Source organism: Fusarium phalaenopsidis (genome assembly GCF_050370095.1).
Source record: "Fusarium phalaenopsidis strain FUZ10S chromosome Unknown contig_32284, whole genome shotgun sequence".
In the NCBI taxonomy this organism is placed as follows: domain Eukaryota; kingdom Fungi; phylum Ascomycota; class Sordariomycetes; order Hypocreales; family Nectriaceae; genus Fusarium; species Fusarium phalaenopsidis.
Window position 1 is genome coordinate 800329 of NW_028145414.1, and position 24855 is coordinate 825183.

Consider the following 24855-nt stretch of genomic DNA (forward strand, 5'->3'; position numbering starts at 1 on the left):
CAAGCAGCTGCGGGGTGCACGCTGCGTCGTGCGAAGGGGTATCCCGGTGCTGCCCATGACTGAGTTCTCTAAGATTGAGCAGTTAGTGGGCAAGGATACGTGAAGATAATAAAATCCGGGGTTCAACCCGGCCGAACTCACCCGAGGATGGTCGGTGATCTAATTGGGTGGGCAGATAAGACCGACTACCGCCGGCATCCGACGAAGGTAGCGTCGGCACATGCCGATGTCAAGGCCATCAATATAATAGTGGAATATTCAGCTTTACTTCAAGTTGAACAGCATTGACTTCCGCCTACGCCCTTCACAATGTCCTCAACTCTGGTCTTCCAGGGGACAATCATTCACTCCCTCGATCCCGAAAATCTAGAAATCTCGCAGAATGCGACACTCATAGTCCACGACGGTCGTATCACTGGCCTGTATAAGTGCACCGATGAGATACCACAAGATGCCATCCCTCCGGCAGCCAAGCTCCATAAACTCCCATTTGGAGACTTTTTGATTCCAGGCTTCGTTGACATACACAACCACGCTCCTCAATGGCCGATGCGCGGTCTCGGCCAAGGTCTTCACATCCTGGATTGGCTCAACGACGTCACTTTTCCCTTTGAGGCACGCTTTGCCGACCATGACTACGCATCTAGCATGTATGAGTATACTGTTGAGGACTTTTTACGTCACGGAATCACTACGGCATCATACTATGGGTCGCGACATGCAGAAGCAACACGAATCCTAGCGAAAATATGCCATAAAAAGGGCCAGCGCGCCTTGGTGGGGAAATGCAACATGGACAGGAATGCACCAGACTACATCTGTGAAGAGGATGCATCTGCATCCCTTCGTGAGACCGAAGAGTGCATCCGCCATATCCGAGCCTTGGATGGGAATGAGGATGCTCTAGTAACACCTGTTGTGACGCCCAGATTTGCCATCTGCTGCACACCTGAGCTACTCAAGGGTCTGGGCGATATGATTCGGGGCGACGATACCTTGGCAATGCAGACACATTTCAACGAAGCTCAACAGGAGATAGACGCAACTAAGGCGCTTTTCCCAGAGTTTGGCGGGAGCGAGGCGGACCTATACGAAAGCTACGGGTTGCTTAACCGCAGAGCTATCCTAGCCCACTGTACCATTATGAACGACTACGAAAAGGAGCGGATCAAGGCGCTACAGTGCGGCGTCGCGCATTGCCCCATTGCTAACATGACGGTTGGAGGAGGCTTCATGGTCGCGCCGATAAGGGACTTTTTGCGCCGCGGCATCAAGATCGGTCTGGGGACGGATAGCGGTGGTGGATGGGCATCCCAGATGCTTGCTGTCATACGCCAGGCCATGATAGCATCAAATGCACAAGAGGCCTTGTCCAAGGGTGGGGATAAGGCACTGTCACTAGACGAAGCATTCTACCTCGCGACAATGGGTGGTGCGAGGGTCCTCTGTCTAGAGGAAAGAATAGGCAGCCTTGAGGTTGGTAAGGAACTTGACGCTGTCTGGGTGACGACAACGATGGGACTGCAGTCGGCCATGGCCCCGCAAGATACCCAGGACTCACCGAGAAGGGTGTTTGAGAAGTTTATTATGACGGGTGATGATCGGAATATGGCTCATGTGTATGTCAGAGGTCGGCGAGTAGCTGGAAGTAAGTAAAACTGCTAGTATCATATAATGCCTATCCTAGCTGGGCGGCAAATTTATTAGTAACTCTGATAGGTTTTTCATAAAAGAGTACGCTAATAAATAAATATAATAAATTTATTAACGTACATGATAAGCATGCGTCGCACTTTTCCCTCCTATATCTAACTTTTCATTTAATCAATTGATTCTCTACCACTTAATATATTAGACCTAGATACTAAGGCTAGAACCCTTCTTGCCCTTTAGGCCCTTTAAAATAACCCAAAGCTAAGCATCCGACGCGCTATAAAGGCCTATAAGATCTCTGAGCATCACCTACGTCGCCGTCAGAATGGTATTTAATCGCGATGCGATTGGATCCCCTAATCGCGTCGCCTATTTGATCTAGAGGAATAGATTATTATTTAGTTTATTCTCGACCTAGATTCGCGAGGATTTTCCCCCTGACTATGTGGTATAAAAGAAATAGCTAATTAATTACTTACCGACTGTGACGCATTACTAGTCGGCGTGCGCTAGGCATTAAACTTTATTAAGCGATACCTAGAGCTTAAGATGTGTTTTTTTTGGAGATATAATTACTAGAGAGCTAAGTGCAAAGACCTAATTATTATATATAACTAGTTTACGCTTATAGCAAATATAATCGCAAAGTATAATATCTAATTAGATAATATTTATAATATTAATAAGACTAGCTTTATAATAGGTATAATTTAGAGCGGAATAGTTATTATAGGCATAGATAAGCGTGGAAAGCTAAAATCAGTATAGTCTAGAAACCGAGAATAGATTATAGTTATTTAGGCGATTAATGCGGATAGCTAAGCAATCCTGCTGTTTATTATTGATGCGGGCTAATATTACCTCGCTAACTAGTACTAAGAAAGCAACCTCCCGGGCGATTAGGCTATTGCGATGACCCAAAATGGCTAGACTAATAACGAGACCGGTCTCAAGTGGCTCAAGCACTTTGATCGGTATATAGCCAAGCGATCAAATAGTCGCTATTATCTTTTAATCCTTAATAGCTATAAAAGTCATTACTCTATTAAATTCGAGAGATATTACGAGGAGAATAAGATTATTAGGCTTTATATACCTCCTTATTCATCTTATCTACTTTAGCCCCTTAATATTAGGTACTTTAGCGTACTAAAAAATACTTATGGTCGAGAAATAGAGCATCTAATCAGATGCTCTATAACCCACGTTTCAAAGACTAGGTTCTTTCTGGCCTTTTATGCTATATTTTAGGCCATAATAACGGAAAAGAATATTAAGGCAGCCTTTAGAGGGGCTAGGCTTGTTCCTCTTGACCTAGAAAGGGTAGTCTTAAAGCTTGATGTGTAGCTACGGACTCCAATGCCTGCCGAGGAGGAAGCTAAACCGTTGACCCCTTGGGTTTTAAAGACCCTAAAGACCGTGCTTAAGGCTTAATCTTAGTCTGAATACCTTGAGAGACGAATTAAAAGGCATAAAAGTAGCTCCCCAGAGTTAATTCTAGGAGCTTTAAAGTCTCTTGCGAAGGGAATAAAGGCAGTTATGCATGAGATGGCTTTAGTAAGGGCCCAGGTCTAAGACCTTTGAGAGGCAAATGAGATATTAAGCCGGCGCCGGAGGGCAAAAAGGACTAGACTATAGAAAAGAGGGGTAATGACAGTAGAGGAAGGAAGGCAAGCAATTGATCAGATAGATATTAATGCGCAGGTAGTGGCTGAATCGTCGAGAAGTGGTGGTCAAGGAAGGTCGGCGCGACTGGGTGTTTGGCATTGTGGTGTCTGCGGTAAGCCCGGGCATAATGCAAGGACCTGTCAGGTAGTGATTGAGATATCTGGGGAAGAGTATAGTAACTAATTTTAAATAATTAAATAGTTTATTGTATTTTTATTGCGATCTCTATGTTAAGGGTCTAGGAAAAGTGCGACGCATACTTGGATGCGACGCATGCTTATTATATATGTTACACTTTAATAAATCCTGCTAAAGCTGGGATTCTTCTCCTTAAATTTCTTCTCGCCAGACAATCCACTCGGATCCGGGGTGCAGGTGCCAATGCCCACCCTGAGACACGGGAGGCCGCTTGGTGGTTACCTTTGGCACAAAGGATGGTCTTGATATTTCCTCTGTATGATCGGGAGTTGGCCCGTACCCTCACGCCCCTTGCCAGATCGCTATAAACACGTTATCAGTCGGGGAGTAAGCCTGTAGCAACCAACTGTAGCCACATCAATTTTTATCGAGGTCCCGGAGTATTCTCTTCCGGTCCTGGCCTTTGACCTCTTTATTCATGGGTTTCGAGTTTTGTGGCAGGGTCATATCGAAGCGCAGGGATGTTGCCATTCGCGACGGAAACAGGAGGAATGAAGCTATTGTGTTTTTGGTATAATTGAAACCCGGCCCTTGATGGAATAACTGAGCTAGAAGACCATTAATACTGATACCCCATTTGGTGACGTGCTCCTGCAACCAAAGTGGCCGTCATGACTAAGGTTCCTGCACAGATTCTGAACAAGTTTATATAGAATTAACCTGTTTATTCTCAACATAAAGGGGGAAGGGTTTAAGTTATCGCCATTAAAGTAAGTCAACAAGAGTACAGGGAGGAACATGTCGGATAGAGCTTAAATACAACATCTCGGCGAATTACCAAACTTTGGTTAGCACACATCAACTTTGAACACAATGCCTCTTCTTAGACACTCGCCGTTATAAGTCTTCAGTTACGATTCAACACGTCTGAAAGGAGTCGTGTTTTATGTACACGATGTCTTGGAACACATTTAGATGGTCAGGAGACAATTGTGCAAACTTATCACCGTAGGGAAATATATTGACTTAGTTCCCCTCAAGGTCTAAGCGCTGGGAATGGTGCCCAAGCATAGTGAAATCTCGTATGGACCATTTCAATGGCGACTTCCTCTGTCCACTTCTGACCCACGCCTTGGTTTGAGAGATGCTCTTTGCTAACTCTGTAAGTCACAGTGGGATACAGTTGGCCGAGGATATGCCCTCACCTTATTTCCACGGCATTTTCGTATCATTATTGTCCGCAATGATGACAACGCAATGATGACAAGAAGCCGTCAGCCACAACAGCAAAAAACACAGTCAATAAAATATGAAGGTATCAAAAACCAATACCGTACGGCATTTTCGTATCCTTATGGGAAATCCTACTAGGAAGTCCTCGAATACTTGAAGGTCTAGGCCTACCTGAGTCACTTCATAGAGGCAGATTGGCATGGGGATTTGTACGCATTGTGCGTCCTCGCCGTTCATCCAGCTGTGGTGGCTCGCCCATCATATACCGCACATCACCCGGGCGAATGGTTTAGTGGTATAATACTCCCTTAGCAAGTTTCTTCAGAAAGATCCTCGCCACCTCTGGGAGTGGTCCAGGGTTCGATTCCCTGTTCGTCCAAATTCAGGTGGTTAAACTCCACTGTTATCCACTCTTTTTGCCCTCTTGAAGGGAGGCAAGATGAAGCCAGCTAATATGCTTCAGGAACTTTGAACGGTGGTGTTTCTCAGTTCAAGGAGAGGCCTCATTCTTCCTAAAAGTGCTGAAATAGGTTGCCCCAAATCTCTGGATCAATATCCGCGGACATGTATTGTGAAAGCCGTCTTCATTTATGCCGTCACTAGTATGATCCCGGCGTCAGGCTCAGGATCAAATCACTTCACCCGGGCCCATATCAATAAGGTAGTAATCGCTATAAAGCATATGGGACACATAATGGACCAAGCCAACCATCAAAGCCTTGATCTTAGGCGTCAAGCTTCGATCGGGTTAGCTACCCAAGCTTACTTGACCCGAGACGCCGATGGGGACGCAGCGGCTTATGTTTCGACCCCAGAGGGCTTGTGGCTAATGATATAACCCAGCTTGTATGCAGCACCTGTTGAGAGGTACCTTTCATTTTTATCGCAACGGCTTAACAATATGGCTCTTGAAGCATGCGGTCATACTTCTATCAATTTCGACGCTGTAGTGGCCTAAGGCATGGTGAAGCATGGTTGACGGGGGGGCTGGCTGCTAGATTTCCATCGCAAGCAGTCTGCCTCTGTCAGTGGCAAAGGTTGTAGAAGAGAGTGAGGAGGTCAAGCTGCTATGGAGCTGCGTGCAGGTAGGTAATGAGATGTGACGGTCTTGATTCTTGCCCTACTTGCTTTGTATGCGTTTTCCCTTTCCTTACATTGCTCTCTCAGGCCGATGCTTCGGGCTTCCGCCGGCTTCCGTCGGCCTCCGCAGCCCAATTGGCAGCCCAGATATTTCCTGTTTGGGAGGCTCATGACAGCCTCCGGGCCGGCCGGACCGGTAGAACGGAGCCCGCGCTAGCGACCAGCCACCCGGCACAGAGCGGGCCCGGAGCGGGGCTAGGCCGGGGCGAGGCCGGGTTCACCGTGAGGGCCGGACTCTATCGATGTGATACTCGGTCAAGGTGATCCCTGAACTCTCAATATCATCGACTGGCATCTTGCGGTTGCTAAGCATTCTGTACTGGGCTTATCCGGTCAGACGAGGCTGAGTATCGCATTCCCCTTGATCGGCTCTCGCGAAGACACCTGGCAAAACAACTATTGAGACACTTGTGGCGTGTCGGTCTTCTGGCTCAGTTATCCTATCGAGGGCCGGGCTTGAACTATAAAAAAGAACACAATTTGTTTTGAGCATACCATGTCAATGAAGACGGCGCTGTCTGTTGGAGACGCCAGGTGAGCTCTCCAAAGGCTCCCCCGAACCTGATTATTTGCGTGTCGCATGTGGGTTAAGATCTTCAAATTAAAAGCAAGCCCTTCAGGGGCAAATCCTCAACGAAAACACGAAAACAACACGAATACACTAATTCAACCAACGGACCGAATACACGTACTTTCTGACAATCCCTATTTCCTTCCACCGGCTCAGACCAACACGGCATCTGCTGCCAGATCACCAGAACCCATCAGTCAAGGTTCACGCTTCCAAAAAAAACCGCCCCTTACAGATCGCATACAATCCAGCTCGGCGTCCAGTGATGTATTGGCAGCCCATCTACATGACCCAGCTCATTGATTAGATATTCCAGGACCTCCTCGGCGTCCTTGCCCGCGGCAGGCATCCCACGTGCGATAAAGGGTGAAAGTTGCTGCTCGGAGAATCCAGGTCCGTCCTCCATGACTTGTCGAAGCATAGTTCCGAGCTCTTCCTGCTTGTCAGGCCTGGGTGCGTAGAAGTTGTTCTGGTCGTCAGCTATCAAAATGAATTGAAATAGGGACCGCACGCCCTTTACGGCTTCGGGCTCGGCTATTGGTGCGTAGTCTCGAATCTCCTCTGCGATGATTCGGTAGGCAGTAGCAAGATTCATAACAACGAAAGCCGACCAAAATGGATTGAAAATCCCTTCGCCAGTGATGTCGTTGAAATTGTTCCACGATCCATTGCCACCCGCCTCAAGGAAGACCGGCATCAGCTGCTCCCAGTCTTGAGGAGCATGCAGCACTATTGTGAAAAGCCGTCGTATCTCCACCATCTCCGCCAAATTCGTCGGTGCTTGTGGCCCCGACGTTTTATCACTTCTGTTGTTTTGTCCGTCTTCGTCACTGTCGTCCTCATCATCCTCATCCTCATCCTCATCCTCATCCTCATCGTCGTCGTCGTCGTCGTCGTCGTCGTCGTCCTCATCTGGGAAGTTGTGCCACAGTTGACAGCTATTGAAATACCAAGAATACAATAGAGAGGCCACGCGCTTTCCACTTTCTTGAATTTCAACCTCTGAAGACAGATATCGTGTGTCTTCCCGCAGGGGGTGGAACAATCCTCAATTGATTCTGTGCCATCCGTCGTAGCACCAGATTGCCGTTATGTGGCTGGCTTCGCATCACCACCCCACCAATGTCGTTCCCATTCCTGGACTGCCTGCTTCCGGGCGCAACAGGAGCATGTATGCTGTCATAGAGTCCCGGAGATGTGAGATTCGAAAATGGCTCCAAGTGTCGGCGTTTTGCGTTTGCGTTAACAGCGTCATCGTGGTGTCCGAGTTGGCGCTTCGAGGGCATTTCAATTCAGAAACAAGAGTGACTCTGAAAATTATCTATTCTATATGCTTAGACATTCCCGCATCGTTAACCATATCGATCAGAGACCCCCACGTAGCTCCATCAAACATGTCAAATATCATATCTGCCCCGTCAAACTGGCCTAAATTCTGATCAAAGTTCTGGCGTCTGTCTGGGAAAGTCGTGGGGATGGGTGCATGGTAGGGCCCCAAGACTCGTTCACTATTTGGCATGCTTAAATCCGGGAGGGATGTTAAGGCGTCGAATTGAAAGGAATCATATAGACCTGTGGCTGACTGGTAGTCGTTTGGATCGTGGCTTGGCGTGTCTGGGTTGTAGTGGTCGTTTCTTGGGAAGTTGTCGTGCCGAGTATCAGGGCCATTGCGTAGGCTTGACCTTGGGAAGGGGCTGTGCGCTGTTGATGGATTACGGGCGTTTGATGATCCTCTAAGGGCCCTGGATGGAAGTTGTGGTGGGGGTTGGGCTTCAGAGCGGAGACGCGTTCTGGGACTATTTGTTGCACGTCGCTTTGTTGAACCAGGTCCAATGCTCGACGACCGACCACTATGAGCAGGTCTGCTTGAGTAACCGGATTCAACGTCTCCTTCTGGTCGAAAGCGCTTCCGCTCTCTGGTCTTTACCTCAATGCTCCTCAATAACATGGACAAGACCTCTTTACAATCCTTTGCCATGCGCCAGCGATTGGTCATGGCAGTCAGGAGACCCAAGGCGGACGATATCCCACTTCGAGAGTCAGCTAGATAGGAATAATAAAGAGAAATACATACGATATGGCCTTGGCTGGACTGTATGACTGGAGCCATGTGGCAAGAGCCAAAATGAGGCCACTCATCCAGACAGCCGTCATATATCCGGGCCAGAATAACGGTCCCCCAAGGTCCGAGTACTTCCCAACTGTCTCGATGATACTGCTCGCAGCTCCGATGCATACCTGCAAGCCGGCCCTGAATTCGGCGCTCGAGGTATCAAGGGACAGTGTAGGCCTATTGAGAAGGAGGACGCAGTAATGATACAAAACAAAAGGGAAGACTGTAGGTTCTGGTGTAAGCTCTGGATTTTCTTGTTTAGTTCTTGGATCGAGGCGTGGTTGCGTCAAACCGTTTCCCCATGCTGACAGGTCTGCTTTTAGGAAGAGGACAGTCTGATCGTCGGCTCTTCTATCTGGTATAGACTTGTGGAATATCTCGAGTAACCTTCCTACTAGCTGGGAGTACCGCACATGGTTTTCCAAAACGGACTGGGTTTCTCGGCGGTGCTGGAGAATGGCCGCTGTTCTCCTCGATGGCCCGCTTGGACTCTCACTTGGGTTCCGCCCTAGGTCTGCACTCTCCTCAGGCGAGGGATCTCTGCTCTGGGCTCGCAGTCGTGGAGATGCTAGACGTCTGTCGGGGTGGTTGGCCGGCAAGTGAAGAATCAGATTATCCGCTGCAGCCGCACTCGACGGTGAAAGCACTGACTGCGCAACGGGTTCATGCAAGTCTCGATGACCAGGCGCACAAACATCGATATCAGAATCCTGTATCCCATTCGGATGCCCCAGGGACTGGCTCAGAAACCGGTCAAGTACGTAAAAACTCCAGAAGATGCGTTTCCGCATATCTCGGTCTTCAGGGGACAAGTGCCAGTACCGGAACGGACAACGGTGCATGCCCGTCTGAAAGATGGATCTTGAGATTAGCCCACCGACAGATGACGCGTGCCGGAGGGACATTGTGGATATGAAGTAGACCTGAGCGGCAAGCAGGGCTTGGATTGAAGGGATGTCGCACCGGAGAGCGAGAAGGCCTAGCGTGGGGAGGAGATCAGAAGCCGAGCGGATGGAGATGGAGGATAAGTCAGGGATATTGTCACTCTCGAGGCAAGCGATGTTGAAGATGCATTTGAAGGTGACGAGACGGCTGAGAGGTGTGGTAGATGTGTCGTGGTAGAGGGCGTCTAGCTGGGAGAGGCATTCTGGTCCATGGAGGAAGGGAACGAGGGGATGCCAGATGCGGAAATATGTCAAGACTAGTTGCCTGGCTATGGCGTAGTCAGGGAGTTTGCTCAAATCAAAGGATGGGCTTGCAGCTGCTGGTTGGCGTTGATCGTTCGTTTGGGTAATGCCGGCTTCGCCTGATGCTCCAGCATCCACCATGTTGCGACCGGCCTGCTCATCTCCGCCGACGATGCAGTCCTCTGGTGACGGGTCATTGAGTAGATGTTCTCCATTTTCGCTGGCGTGCTGCCTCTCTTCTGATTCTGCATCCGGGGTGGTGGCGAATGCCCTGCGGACGGTGTTGATGAAGTAGACGCCTGAGGAGCTGCCGACGTATTGGCTGTCGCCGTTCTTGAGGGCTCGGAGGCTTCCAATCTCGGGAGTCATTGCGGGTGGCCGCGGAGGGGATTGGCCGATGAGTATTCAATGGCTTTGGGGCTATGAGAATTGAAGATTGAGATGAGAAGACGGCAGTTGAAAAGTGTGGGGAACTGGTCCGGGCTGCTCCGGGGCCGGCCGCGTATATGCGGTCGCACATTACCACATGGGTGACAAAACCATGTACGAAAATGACAGTTGATTTCTCGCACATGGTCCTTTGGCAGTTTTATATGGGGCTACAGTAGCGATATCACAAGGTACAGCCGGTGATCGGAGGGATCCTGGCTGAGATCCGTGTCAAAACTGAATTATCATGATGACTGAATTAATTAGAGCATCGACTGACTCTGAATTAGAAACAAGAAACATCATTGCAGATTAATCATTGCAGATTAATCATCTTTGACGTAAACATACAATATCCCCCTACTCGTGTCTCATGGTCCCCTTTACCATAGGTAGGCACTCTCATACCCTCCAACGTCTCTGGAATTTTGATATCCAGTACTCCGTATTGGTGTTTGCTCTAGATGCATCATTTGAGACTGGCTTGTCCCTGCTTCTTGATGTATTGACAAGGTAGGCTCTGCCCTCGAGCTTTCATCGACTGTGGCATCACAATCATCTTGCTGCGTGACAGACAGCCGGGGAGCGATCGGAGACTCAACACCAGGACTCAGCTCATTCGACCTAAATTCTGAGGCATCTGCCTCTTGAAGCGTAGTCTTCCCATGCTCACTGGTGACGTTCGTTTCTATCAACGCATGGCCAATGACCTCATATTGCCTGGATGGGGCCTCATTCGCGGCAGTCGACATCCGGTCGGCCCACCAGCGTCTGGTATCTTGAGCCGAGTTGAGGGGGTAGTTGCTCCAATACACGGGCCCAAATTTGTCTTTCCGGGTCAGTCCATGTCTGTTTCCGGCATCAGAGGGCTCGTCGAGGTTCGCACTTGGCTGCCTGTCTTGCTGTAGATGGTCGTAGGCAGACATGAGTTGTTCATCTGATACTTGCGACATCAGAGCGAGTAGAATGGCTTCAGTCTCGATCAAGCGCTTCTCAATAATCGCGGTGTAATGTTTTGGAGGACCGCTATGGATCCATGGTTAGCCAAATTCCCTGGTAATTTCCATACCAGACGCTGCAGCCTACCGCTTCTGTGGCTGAGGCCATTGACACTGAACGTCGTTGATGCGGCATCGAACACACTGAGGGCTGTGGAGATGAGCCAAATGCATTCAAAGTCCACTGTAATTGAACAGGACGAACCGATCTCCACTGCACTGCACACTCCGTTTAGTGGCTGCTTCGCCAGCAGTTTCGACATGCCAAAGCGCGTACCTTTTGCTTCCTAGACCTGCAGGCCTTGCACGCCCCGCTGGTCCGGATATGCTTCGGGCCCTGATTCTTCATGGGTCGTTCTGTCATTGTGGCTGCCGGCTGATCGTGCGAGCGTCTGTCGGAGTTGCGAGCGGACAGATGAAGCGAAGGGAATGATGAAGCTCGGTCAAGAGTTTTGCCGCGGATGAGGGGCTGACCTCGACTCGGCCCCGCACGACGATCTCGGCATAGGGTGGGTACCGTTGGTCGGAGGTTTAAATGTCCGAAGAGTTCAAGGTAGGCTGGCAACAACCACGGAGCATGCAATCCCGTAACATGATCCATTCTCTGCACTATTTCTTGTTATGCGTAGATACGGAGAGCCATCGACCACAGCGGAGGCCTCGACTAGATAGGGAAGAACCCGGACTTCTGGAGAAACTCACGCGAAATAAACAGCAGGAATACACTAGCCAGCATGTCTTTACCGAAACTGATTGGTACCTCTACCTATTCATCTATCAGACCGATGTCAGTCGCTAGCCCCTGGTGGTGATGCTGGAAGGCAGAGCCTAATATGATAAAAGAAGGAAAGGTCATTTACGAAATGGTTAACCCTAGGGGCCCCTTAAGAGGGTACCTTTGAGGCCCAACCAGACTCTATACCTGATCACAGGTCTGGTGGCCGAGCTCTGATGCCTGTCGGGTTAAACGGTGGATCTCTGACCTGGGGCTCCTCATCAGCCGGGAGCGCTAATTCCACAAGACCGAAGTCGTACTCGAACATCATTGGTGTCCACCTTTGAGACTGACCTGGGCTCGGTGCTAGCTGAATCCTTCTGATCTCCCTCTTTTTCTGTGGCGACTGGTTTCTTGAGGTTTTCTTCCATGCGCGTTCTGAAGTTTTCGAGTACAAAGCCTTCTGCATGGCTCTTTACCCATGCTCTCGCAGAGTCATAAATCGGCCGCATGATCTTGTTCTCTCCTTTCTTTACATCCCGTTCAAAGGCCTTGACTTAGCAGTCACTCGCCATGGAGGTTGGGGCGTGTCATATTGCACAGTCAGGATCAATCATAACCTGCGTCCGTTTTATCCTTTGGGTAGTGTAAATAGTTTATAGAACTAGCTGCTAGGCTAGTCTGATCTTGGTGAATCGCCTGTGCCCAGTGAATCGTCTTCCAGAATGTTTGTGCGAATAGTGGTCGATTGCAGTTGCTGTCTATATCTGGCTAATTCAATAGTAGCATTAGGGTGTGTAGATGGAGGGAGTAGGTCGTCTCCGCAGAAGAAAGTAGGTTGTGTGTACTTTAGCACGACACGTCGAAGAGATCGCCTTAGGCCTATAATGAGCTTCAGCCATGACATGCATAACCTTTTCCCTCTACGGCATTCCCCTGTCATCCTATCTACTCTAACTCACTTGACCAACCAGCACAGGATTTCCACCTCACAGCCGGTTCTGACCTGAAAGGATAAAATCGCGAGCTGGCAGCGGTCATTTGGAACCATTTTCCGCCAAGCAGGGAGGGGTCCAACTTGGAATAACAGACCCACATACCCCAACATTAGGCCACCTCATGGACTAGACTGCACAAATTCTACACCCTTTCTCACGTTTCCTCTTAGTTCTCCCACCGCAATCTTCAGAAGGCCGGCCTCGTAGTCTGACAACGACCCAACTGGATGAACAGATGTGGCACCGTTAGGCCCAAAGCTGACCGGAAGAGCAAAATAATCGACGCCAAGCTCATCAGCAATCGCCTCCCCTCCGGGAATACCAGGAAGATAAACATACGCGGGCTCTACTACCCCTGATTGGCCTTGAGAGGCCTTAATGATAGCCTGGGCGAAACTGTGTTTCCATTGTTAGTAAGGAGTGGCATTTGGATAGAAATAGGAGGATCCCACCGGAATCCAGCGTAGGCCATACACGTTGTTGCAGACCCGGCGCCAGCTTTCGCCTTTACGATCTCGTCGCCGCCAAATTGAACCCCTTGGTTGAGTGGTTAGCTATAGTCATTCTATCCCATGGTGATACTCACTGTATGTAATGGCCTCAATTTGTGTCTGGCTTAGTTCCACCGGAGGTTGAGATTGGCTAATCAAGGGCAGGATGGTTGCGCCGGAGTGGCCGCCCACTACTGGAACCTTGAGCTCCTGGGGGTTGATATTACCGAGGATATCTGTAACAAACTTTGATCCACGAACAACGTCTAGCGTGGTTACACCGAAGAGCCGGGTGGGATCAAAAACGCCATGCTTTTTGAGAACCTCGACTGCTATCGGGAGCGTGCTGTTGACCGGGTTGGTGATGATAGAAACGAAAGCCTTGGGGCAATAGCTTGCAGCCCCAGCCACCAGGTTGGCGATAATTCCAGCATTGATCTTGAAGAGATCTAGTTTCTAGTTAGCCAGGTCAGAACATATTGAAGTCTGTTCCATCTCACCATCACGTGTCATGCCGGGTTTTCTCGCAATTCCTGCCCTGAATCAGCCTTCTAATTTTTGTTGGATAAAGGAATAACTACCAGCTGAGATTATGACAAACTCGGCGCCCGTCAATGCATGAAGGAGACCATCATTGTCCGGTAGATACCCCTTAACAGTCGAGGGCGTGTCAATGTGACTCAAGTCGGTCGCCACGCCAACTGCATGGACGACATCATACAGCCTCAAATCAGTGACGAGAGGGGACTAGGGAGAAGAGCACATTAGATTGCACTCTGTTGCGGGAAGGGGAGAGAGGTGGAGAGGGCGGGGCGTACAGACTTGAGCAGCAGGCTTAGCGGCTGTCCAATCTGTCCTGAGGCGCCCAGCACAGCGACTTTGACCATCTCGAACACAGAAAAAAAAAATGCGGAGGGAGTTAGCTGTTATTGTGTTGTGTTTATTGAGCTCACAGCTCAGAGCTTGCTCGACTCAATCTCTGTGGACTGCCGAGCTTTATAAGATTGACATGGACAATTCTAAAAGCGTCAAAAAGCCGTGCTGCGCATGCATGCAACAGAATATCGGGACCGGTATTCACCTGATTCCTGTGGCTGCTCCGAGACAGAGAAGGCGGAAGTGTTAGAGGTCATTCGCTTGGGGGCGGGTGAATATTTGACCGCAGCGGGAGATGGAGGAACTATCCCGGCTCTACTATTTGGCCGCCGATTAATTGTTTGAGCGCCCCAGGTTCGGAGGATGAAATGAAGAGGCAGTTTCGTTCTCTATGTTTGAAAGAATGGCAGAGCAGAGGATCCCAAGGGTTTCTCGACTCAACGAATCTCGACAAACAACCGAAAAAACGGCGCTGAAGTCATGCCCTGGGGCGTCCGCTGTCTTGAAGAAGTTACCAATCTTTTTAGTATTTCTCTATAGTTCACAATGGATCCGAACACAGGGTCAGGGAACAAGTGTGAATTGGCGTGCGTATTTCTGTGCGATATGGCTGCTTCATTCATAGCAACTATTCCACATTCACGTCTAACCGCTATGATGACGAGCCCTAGGCCAATTGCTCAGGGACAATCGTCAGCAGTTCCTCCCCGCACACTCCTCGCCTGGCGTTTTCCATAGCTAGAGACTCCATCTCGGTCAATGTCTCGACGGTGTGCGTACCCAAATGGGGTACCAATATCGCTCGGTCATTCTTGATTAGCCGTTCATTGATTTCTGGCTCCTTTTCGTAAACATCAAGACCAACAGCGGCGATGCGGCCGTCTTCCAGCCCGGCCGCCATCGCTGCCTCGTCGATAATCGCCCCGCGGGCTGTATTCACGATGACCACGCCTGGCTTCATCTTGGCAATCTCGGCCTCACCGATCAAGTGATGAGTTGCGGCCGAAAGCGGGATATGGATCGATATGATATCGCTCGTCCTCAGCAACTCGTCAAACGATACGTATGGACAGCCGGCAGCAAGGTCAGCTGACAGCGGTTTGCGGTTATGGTAGATAACCTTTAGACCGAATGGTGCCGCTCTATGCTTAACTGCCCGTCCAATCCGACCCATGCCAAGAATTCCCAATGTTTTCCCTTTGGGGTCATGGCCGACGTCGATCCCTTGCTTAAATTTGCCCTCCCGGAGTGATTTCAGAGACGGATTAAGTCGTCTAACAGCACCCAGAAGGAGGAAGATCGTCAAGTCCGCAGTGGCGTCAGTAACGGGGTCCGGAGCATATGTGACGGTAATGTTGCGCTGAGTACAAGCATTTATATCAATTTGGTCGTATCCGGCACCGGTATGGCAGATATACTTGAGCGATGATGGTAGATGGTCAATGAGCTCCTTGTCGAAGTTTCCAGCAATCTGTCCCAAGATTATTCAGGTCCTGGCCGCACACGATGGATTCTTAGCTCTTACCGCTCCGCTGGCAGAAGTCCGATAGATGGCCCTGATATCTCTATACCGACCCTTTAGGTCTGCAAAAAGCTCTGCCCGAGACTTGCTTGTCACCACCTCTGGCGCTGCAACGGCAGAGAGGGCCTCGTATGCGGCCAACGCATGGCGCACGGGGTTAAAGAAAAGAATGCGGGGTTTCAAAGGCGTCATGATTCGTGGTGTGCGTGTGCTTCCAGTATTCATTCAACCGACAGAGACGACTACACAGGCTGGGGAGGTCCTTTGTCAGTGATATTTGAGCTTGACTAACGGAGATGTCACTCGGACAGATGAGGGGACCCTCTCCATTGTCGGGTAAACTATCTCGCGATGCTTACGGGCTGCAAATGGCACGGGCCCGATGTTTGGGGAAAGGATCAGCCGCTGTCTTTTTTGCCTGTGACTAAGAGCGACTGCCTGCTCGTTCGACAAAGACAGCGTCCTGAAAAATGATTTCTTGCTACTGCACGAACGCCTCAGATGAAAATTCTCTCCTCCCCCACGAGCAAGCTGCCAAGTGTATACCAGTCAACTTTCGTAGTAGTGTGTGAGGAGCTAGGCTTTTTGGTGTGAGCTAAATGACACGCGAGATGGAGATGAGAATGAGGTCGTGACAAATAAGCCAGACATGAGGAAAAGAGAGAGAATGAAACTCGCTTGATCCGGGACAAACGGGGTAGAAAGCTGCGATGAATAATGCTTGCTTGAATGAACGTTAATCCCAAAGACGTCATTGGAGGCATGGACGATGCTTGGGCTGAAGCCTAGGGCCTGTCCCCATGCGGCTATCGTCACCGCTCGTTCTACATAATCTGTCATATCTATAATTCTTTATTTCGACAAAATTGCTTCTGCAGGAGTCCTGGTCCTTCATTTCCCCATTCGTGTTGTAAGCAACCCTCTCACATACTCAAGAGCTTAGTCTTTTACCCTTATTCTGAGCCATTCTTCATATCCCCTCCATTCTCGCAGCATCTTCATTACGGGCCTGTGTTCATGCGATCCCACTGGCCACCACTCAGCCTTCAACAAGCACAGTCGAGACGACGAGGTTCCCGTTGATAATGAAGAGTTCTACAAGCCAGACATCGAACAAGAGGGTTGACGAACCTGGATGAAGCCTCCTACCCTGTAGCCAAGGGCGACTGAGGCTTAAATCCTGGGTATGTGGGAATAATTCCGCTGCTTGGGCCCAATTAGTCAGTAGCCGAAAAGCGATGGCTCAGGGAATCTCCGAAAGAGAAAAGGCGCCCTTAGAAGTGACGGCCTTTGCCCCCCATCCCGGTAAGGCAAGCATGCGATTTCTTCTTTATTAGGAAGGATTACAAAGCACAAGAAAATTGGCTAGCGTGTGGGCACGAGCCGCTGAGGAGCGAGCTCGGAGTAGACTCGTGAGAGCGGGACACCTACGTATAGCGAAACTTATCAGAGTGGACTCATAAGGGCGGGCTCATTAGAGAGATATTCATAAGAGATGGGCTCGTGAGACCGAAACTCTTAAGAGCGAATATCTTCAAAGCAGACTCCAGAGAGCGGAACTCATTAGAGTGTGCTCGCCAAAACGCACTCATGAGAGCGAGGTTTGCAGACCTGCAGACCCTTGGTAGATGGAGCTTGCGAAAAACGCCGTGATCATCGCGTATCGCCAATGGCGGGCTCAATTGTGGTTGTCTCTCATAAGAGCGGTCTCATAAGAGGGGATCGTGGAGGACCAAGGCATCGTCCCGGAGGGAACGGAGGAAATAGAGGAAGATGACTAAGAAAGATCTAATAGAAACCGGCAAAGGAGAAGCATGACCAGCAGAGTAGGCAGAAGGACTTCCTTCACTGACTACCCAGGCTCCTGCGTAGATCATGGAGTGGGTGAATTATTGATATAGAGACAAAGAACTGGGCGAGTTATCTCCTATTTCCCGATGACCGGATTGAAGAGAGTTACCAGAACAGGCAAAACAGGCGGAACGGATTCACAGGCTATCTAGGCTACTACATAGTTGAGAGAGATGGTGACTTTCTTTTCGTCAACTACGGCTTCCAACATCTCTCTTGACCCCTGAACATGCACCGCTAGACAAGGGCAAGGTCATATGCACGGCAAAATATAGTGGAAATAGTAGCTGCTATAAAGAGTTTCTCTCTGACGCCTTGGGGCAGGACCTGCTTCGCATGGTAGGACAGGAGGACGGAGGAGGACGGTGGGCGCCCGACATCAAAGTGGGATTTAAGAGGGACTTTGACAAGGGGATGTCCTACTTACTATATAAAAGAAGATATTCTCTTAATAAAGGAATTTAAAACACCAAAGCACCTGCCGTCTCCAAACCAAACATAACAACATTGCATCCTGCCATAACGCTGGCTGGTATGAGCCTCGTTGTTGGCTCAGGATCAAAGATGGCAACACAATACGACACTCGCCCAACATATTGCACCATACTTGACGTCTCTCCAATGATGGCCAACGACCGTTCCTTGCTCACGGGCTTGTTCGAGAGTTCGTAGAAGTGGTAGCAAGTGCAGAAAAGGGCAGGGAACACCAAGACAGTGTTGAATACAGCCCCGACCTTTCTGTTGTCATCTACCTTCATGAATGAGAGTTTGCCCCCCGTGAGGTATTTCTGACCCGGGCCGGAGAAGATGACCTTTGATATGACGGTAGTGACAGTGGTGATGGTGCGAAGGGTAGAAACGGCCTTGTTCTCAATGGGCATCTTGGCAACGAGGAAGTCTGCACCCCCCGCTGCGAGAGCACCGATCACACCCATGATGGCTGAAGGCATGCCAAATACATTGGTAGGACTGACATCCATAGCCTCAGCAAAAAACAGGAAGTTTCCTGTGAAAGCAACGAAACCGGCAAGGGCGTGGCCCGCGCTGTAGATGAGTTGTCCGATGTCCTTTGATATCCCCAAGTCAAAAGCTCCCTTGTCTTTCTCGTCAGATGACACGGAGACTGGCTGCTTCAAGACTGCCGAAAATGAAGGCCAATCTTGGGCATCGATCAAAGCGCGAGTTGAAGCATTGTCTGGGAATGGGGCTTCACCACGAGCGATCTTGAAAACGATTGTGATTCCTGCTGCGCCAATCCAAGTGAATAGATCAAGGAAAGAAATATCGGGAATTCCGATCGCGTTGAGAATGTCGGATATAATGGGGATGTGGATGGTAGTGTCCAGGACCTCAACAACAGTCCCAGCGAGCCTGTACAAGACATCCAACATGGCATCGACGACAACTTTAGTTGTGCCCAGGACAGATTCAACAAGAATCCCAACAAGGCGCTTGAGGATATCTGCAAGGCTGAGCTTCAGGAAATCTTGGGCAAGGTCCTTGAGCTGCTGAAAGGTCCGTGTAAAGACCATCCCTTGTGACTCCATTGCTGCCATCATTTCATCAACCAAGCTTTGTACCAAGCTCGCTTCAGGCATTCCCTTTCGTATCGTGATTCTGTCGGCCTGATTCCTGAAATGGCCTGCCAACATTTGGGAACCGGATGTTTGGTCTCTGGTAGCATCGGCTGCATTTCCTGAAGGTGGCTTCGAAGCCGAATCGCCCAGTGCTGACCAGTCCTTGATACCAGACCATTCAGCCACTGCTTTCTCCGCACCATCCATGCAGTCGTCAAATGCATCTTTGGCCGTCTCGATGCTAGCTACCATCTCAAAGAGATAGTACTTGACCAAGTTATGCGTGACCTGCTTGGTACGGCGGATATCGTCCCATTCAAACAAGAACTCAATATATCGAATGAGCTTCTCGATCCCCGTCTTGATCTTGTCGAAGACCCATTGGATGGCCCCGACGACAGCATCCACTGTGTCAAGAACAGCACGATAAATGTCCTTGCCAATCTTGACGATGAACTCCCACACACCCGTGACAGCGTTCTTGATGACATTGATGACCTTTTCAACTCCCGTCTTCAGCCAATTGAACAAGTCACCAGCTGCTATAGCGATGTAATCACCAAGGCCGTATGTTACGCTACCTTGCGAGATCACCAAATTTGAAGTGACTGGAGCTACCATACGGAGCGGTGACTTTTGAGCCTCAGTTTGATGCTTGTTGTAAGCATCAGTCAACAACTTGATACTGTCCGCAGTCGCCTTGAGGTCTGTGTCGCCTACTGAAGATGAAACCAACGAATCGGTCTTGGACTCTCCCACGACACCACCAGCAATAGTATCTGTCCGAATCTGCGCACTCTTCAGAGCATTCTTGTCGGAGAGTTTGGCCAGTTTCTTAAACGAATTGGCCATGGGGCTGATGGTATACTCAGCATATCCCAGCCTCACATAGATGGTAGCCCCAACGATGCTGTCAGTTGCCTGAATGACGATCACTTGTCCAGATTCGTTGACGGGGACAGTCACCGGAATGGTTGATAGGATATAGTAAAGTCCATCGATGTAAACCGGGGTATGCGCCTTTGTTGTAAGAACAATTTCAGATTTCGTCAAGGGCAGACCATTTTGTCCCTTGACATTGATCGTAGTAGTATACGAGTTGAACGACATAGGCTTGCTCTCAGGGGCCGCCTCGAGCATAATGGGTTGAGCATGCCAGAGCTTGGAGTCGGTATTAGTCGCTTGGGTGAGCTTCTGGATCTTGCTGCCCCCTGCTGCAAAGACTGTGTTCCCACCGTCTTTGAGGTTGATGAATGAGGTGATGCGCTCGATGCCGCGGAGTACAGGGACCGGAGCACTCCAAGACGCTGGGTCCGCAAGGTGATCGATGTGGCACGATGTGTAGTAGACGACATTGCTGGCATTCTTGCCGAAGATGGTGGTTATCTTGCCACGCATAAGCGCAATCAGAGTGTCAGTGCCAGCAAACACAGGGTTGGTCAGCAGCGCTGTTCCCACGGTGTTGTCGTCCAGCTGCTGATCAGGATTCCATCGGTAGAGTGTGGAATTACCGACAGCGTAAAGATCGGTGGTGCCATACCAGGACGAGTTGTCGTCATCATAGCGAGCTGAGGCGATTGCTGTTGCCAATGTCCTGTTGGGGAGAGGCAGACGAGTTGGCATAGGGGGAGCGCTGCCTGAAAGATTGAAAAGGGGCACGTAGGACAGTTGAGCAACGCCTTTAACGGCACCGGCCGTGTAAATACCGTCTACAAAGCCACCTGAGACACGACCCAGACAGCTTTGGTAGGTACCCTCCTCAACCTCAAAGGGCAGGGTCCGAGGCGTCCAGTAAACTCCCGACGTAGAGAAGGGGTCGACAACGTAGCGGGATGTAGCCTTGAGTTCGGACTCGGGATCACGCAGGATGTCGACCATGATATACTGCTGTTGCTGATCGGTCTCAGAAATGTAAATGTTGGTGATTTGAATCGAGCTCGGTCGATTCTCCGCATCGAAAGGAAGGGACCTCCAATAGGGGTTGGAGATCCAGTCAGAAGTTGAAGAAGGTGAATTGAGAAGTGAAAGGAATAAAGTATCGGAACCATTGGAACGGACTGACATGGCCAAGCTTATGGTGTTCTCGTTCATGACACTCTGGCCTACATCGAACTGCGTGGCCTTTGCACCAGATGAGAACTTCTCGTTGATAATCTTGGATGACATGTCGATGGCCCTCCAGCCGGTCTGCGTCTGCGCCACGGTCTCTTCAATGACGTTGAAGACGCCCGAGGAGTCAATGGCGAAGAGTAACGCGGTTCCATCTGCGGCCTGGAGAGCCCGAAACTTGCCCTGGGGCTTAACTAGCTCTCCCTGTACGTAGTTGAGCATCAGCTCTGTATTGCTTGTGACGACTGCTCGTTCTTCAGGTTGCTTCGACTTGAGTTCGACGCCGGAAGATTCGTGGTGCTCGGGGGAGGTAGACCTACCCTCGATTTCGGGATCCTCCTTGCCTTTCTCGACCTTGTCGACAGTGAAGCGCCCCTTTACGTCAGGTGGACCCTCAATTTCCAATCCTGACTTCTTGGCCATGCCCTCTTTCACCAAGCGGCTGAGCTCCTCGGCCCGGAGTTCCATGACAAATGCAGCAAGAGGTGGCACCTCATCAAGTTCGATGACTTTGGGAGGACCTTCGATCCGGCGATGAGGCGTGAGGTCCTTGCGTTGCCATTGGTTGTCTGTTGGGTTCACATACGTGATCAGACATGCGAGATCCGAGAAATTAGAGAAAGATGCGGTCTTGTAAGAGAAAACGTGGGCCCCGGGAAACACAAAGTTCTTGATCTGGTTGAAGGGAATAGTTTCGATAGAAGTATTCAAGAATTCCGAGCTCTTATTCTTGACGGCTTCGAGCAAGTCCTTGACACCGGTGAACCAGTTGACGATGACGCCAACATCGATTGGTTTCGAGTTATCAGTGACAGTCGATTTTCCCGTGGGTGAAGAGGTCAGGCCACCAATCTCATCAACAGAAACGACATACTCGTCTGTGAGAGTCTTGTCGATAACCCAGGCATCCCTGCCCGTGGCTGCCCACTGGACATAGACGTAAACCTTGAGGTTCTGGATGACGTTGAAGGTATTGCCACCTATGTAGACAGGAGGAAATTTGGTCATGTCATAATCGCCAAATACAATGCTGCAAGAATAAGTTGAAGTGAGTTTCAGCTCGCCGTAAGTGGCAGCCATTTTGTCCCAGCTTGAGTCTGAAGCGCTGTAGTCCAACGTGGCAACAATAGGGCCAGAATCCGTGACTTTGACTGTTGGGTTCTGTCCATTGGTAAAGCCCCAGTTGTACGTGACACTGCCAACAACATTGTTCGCTGTTACAGACGCATAAGGCTTGATACAAGACTTCCGAGCCAAGGGGAGGATTTCGTTAGCCAAGTATTGCGCCATGGTGCTCCGCTTGATGGAGATAACACCGCTGGTTTGAGCAACGTCTTGTGGCTCGACCCAGTTCCAATTGAATGATGAGGCTCCTGGCAGCGGATGTCCATCTGTTGCGCAGAGGTAGTTGAGTGTCGTCGCAGATAACTGAAGCGCAGATGGATCCTTGATCTTCTCTCCAGTTGTAGGATCAACAACCGGACTAACCCAGCGCTCAAGAGCAGTCAATCGAAGTGGCGATCCGTCTGGGTGTTGAGCCACAGCAGTGACTCCAATGAGTGGTAGACCATGTTCTTTCGCGATCTTGGACCAAATATTGATGAAGGATTTGCCCAACAGGTATGAAGCAGTTTCGTCTGTAACACCGACAAACGTTGGGGCTGTCTGTGCGACGGCGCTCTGGAGGTTGAACAGGAGCTGTTGCAGGCTGAACGCGGTTCCCGAAATGTTTTCCAACTTGCGTTTGAGCGCTTCACGCTCCTCTGGGTGAGCATCGAAGTATGGAGTGTCGAGATTCTTGTCCAGAGCTGAGTTGAGAAGGTTGGTTTGCGTTTTGACATACCACGGCTTCCCTGACGGTTGTTTGAACCAGTTCCATGATCCTTTTGATCCCCATCCTATGTTCAGAATCTTGGTGTCAGCAAAGCTCGTTCTGGGTAAGTGGTACATGTCTGGTGATGTTCGCGGTAGAAGACCTCTCACGACTTACCGCTTGGGACATTGTTTTTGATGATGGCCACCTCGGAGCAGTACATGTTGAAGAGAACAGCCTCAGAGGTTTTACCCAAAGTGACGATTGGTTCAGGCAACTGTAACTGCGGTCCCTTGTTTGGAACATTTACGATGCAGCCTGGTGGAATGCCAGTCCGCATTCTGATAGCACAGACCAGACGGGCCTGATACAGCTTCTGGATGCGTTCGTCCTTCCAGTCTGTACCGTCAGGGATGTCAAAAGGGTTGATACCCCCACTCAACTCCAGAATCTCGTCGAGAGACTTCTCGTCAGTAGGGTCTCCATTCTCGTCCGCCAGGAAACAGAGGTAAGTGAACGGCTGTTTACTTCCAGTGTTTTGGAGGTATTGAACCAGGCCGGAGTTGATACTTTCCTGGGTGGTGGAGACCACAAAGTCATAGCCGTACTTTGGGTCAGTGAGGTTGGATTGGTTGGGAGCCATGGCGACTGGCGTCAGAATGAATAATGGTAATGCTTTATGACAGAAACTGCAGTTGCTTAGTTGAGTTTGTTGGGTTGATTTCCAACAGCATTCAGTCACTGTATTTAAACCCGCGTCTTATATCAATTCACGGGTACCATCTGTGCGAGTTTGGCCTACAACACTATCTATGGCTTGTTCCACGATCGTGATCTACGCAGAAGCTCCGTCATGATTACAACGTAAAACGCCAGATGTATCCCAGCTCTCAGCCAGGCCAAATTTGATAATCACATATCAAGTTGTAGAAAAAAAATTACCTCAACACATGCATGTATTTCAGCTCATCCCCTACCAATGAGTTGCCAGTGACAGCGCACATCATGAAGATCTTTCCGTCAACCTAAACTATACACTGCACTACAAACCACATCCGGAACGGGCCGTGTCTTGCATTTACCATATATGGCCCATTACCCCGCTTTACTTGGCACTTGTTACCAAGAAGAGGTTGACTACCTAAACTACCTACAAGGTTCAGACGGGAAACGGCAGACGGCAGACGGCAGAGCGAGCCGGCTTCTGCAGGTCTCAGCTTTGAGGCCTTTTGGCTTACAACTTGCTTGTGAGATGATGCAGGCGCTTCTCTTTTCGTCCGTCACTAATGCACTATACCACTAATACGCACATTTCATTGAGGTCATGACTTACAAGTGGCCATTCTCATGAGAGAAAACAATGCAGAGTACATTGGTTCATCAGCGGCATGTAGAAGATCTCCTAAGCACACCGGATGCTGCCTCTGCCGGCACAGCACATTTTGTCTTACGACCCATACACTTGAGCGCCAAGGCCACACTGTCACATAACCAAGTCAAGAAGTCACATGCTGGCGATTGCGAATACCGTATCGACTCGAAAGATTGGCCACGCGAAGCGCGGTTGTTGGTGTGGTATTTAGAACTGATTCTGCCCGGGAACAAAAACTTGTTACCTTACAATAATCTCATTTCACCTGCCTGGGCCATATGGAGTCCCTTATCACATGCCTTTTATAACCGGTCCCCGAAAAGGAACCAAAAAAGAAGAAATGAAAAGCCCACTCCCCAATTTAGTACAAGCTGAAGGAGATCTTTTGTGGGCTGCATGCT

General features: G+C 49.8%; 6 protein-coding genes and 1 non-coding gene across 7 annotated transcripts; 2 read left to right on the plus strand and 5 right to left on the minus strand.

The window, feature by feature from the left end:
* Positions 1-309: 309 nt before the first annotated feature.
* Positions 310-1656, plus strand: LRP88_02174 (uncharacterized protein; the record flags this gene model as incomplete). The annotated part of the gene is made up of 1 exon (XM_083238844.1): positions 310-1656. The coding sequence occupies one exon, from the start codon at positions 310-312 to the stop codon at positions 1654-1656; it is 1347 nt and encodes a 448-aa protein (XP_083105439.1).
* Positions 1657-4970: 3314 nt separating this feature from the next.
* On the plus strand, positions 4971-5071 carry LRP88_02175. The gene has a single exon. It is a non-coding gene; the product is annotated as a tRNA-Ala (tRNA).
* A 1561-nt stretch (positions 5072-6632) lies between these two features.
* Positions 6633-7334, minus strand: LRP88_02176 (uncharacterized protein; the record flags this gene model as incomplete). Its single annotated transcript, XM_083238845.1, has 1 exon — positions 6633-7334. The coding sequence occupies one exon, from the start codon at positions 7332-7334 to the stop codon at positions 6633-6635; it is 702 nt and encodes a 233-aa protein (XP_083105440.1).
* A 1924-nt stretch (positions 7335-9258) lies between these two features.
* Positions 9259-10072, minus strand: LRP88_02177 (fungal specific transcription factor domain-containing protein; the record flags this gene model as incomplete). Its single annotated transcript, XM_083238846.1, has 2 exons — positions 9259-9364; positions 9420-10072. The coding sequence occupies 2 exons, from the start codon at positions 10070-10072 to the stop codon at positions 9259-9261; spliced, it is 759 nt and encodes a 252-aa protein (XP_083105441.1).
* A 2890-nt stretch (positions 10073-12962) lies between these two features.
* LRP88_02178 (uncharacterized protein) lies at positions 12963-13847 on the minus strand (the record flags this gene model as incomplete). The annotated part of the gene is made up of 4 exons (XM_083238847.1): positions 12963-13239; positions 13296-13380; positions 13430-13783; positions 13835-13847. 4 exons carry the CDS (start codon positions 13845-13847, stop codon positions 12963-12965), a joined length of 729 nt encoding a protein of 242 aa, XP_083105442.1.
* Positions 13848-14877: 1030 nt separating this feature from the next.
* Positions 14878-15924, minus strand: LRP88_02179 (2-hydroxyacid dehydrogenase UNK4.10; the record flags this gene model as incomplete). The annotated part of the gene is made up of 2 exons (XM_083238848.1): positions 14878-15681; positions 15736-15924. 2 exons carry the CDS (start codon positions 15922-15924, stop codon positions 14878-14880), a joined length of 993 nt encoding a protein of 330 aa, XP_083105443.1.
* A 2120-nt stretch (positions 15925-18044) lies between these two features.
* Positions 18045-23725, minus strand: LRP88_02180 (uncharacterized protein; the record flags this gene model as incomplete). The annotated part of the gene is made up of 2 exons (XM_083238849.1): positions 18045-23167; positions 23260-23725. 2 exons carry the CDS (start codon positions 23723-23725, stop codon positions 18045-18047), a joined length of 5589 nt encoding a protein of 1862 aa, XP_083105444.1.
* Positions 23726-24855: the final 1130 nt, after the last annotated feature.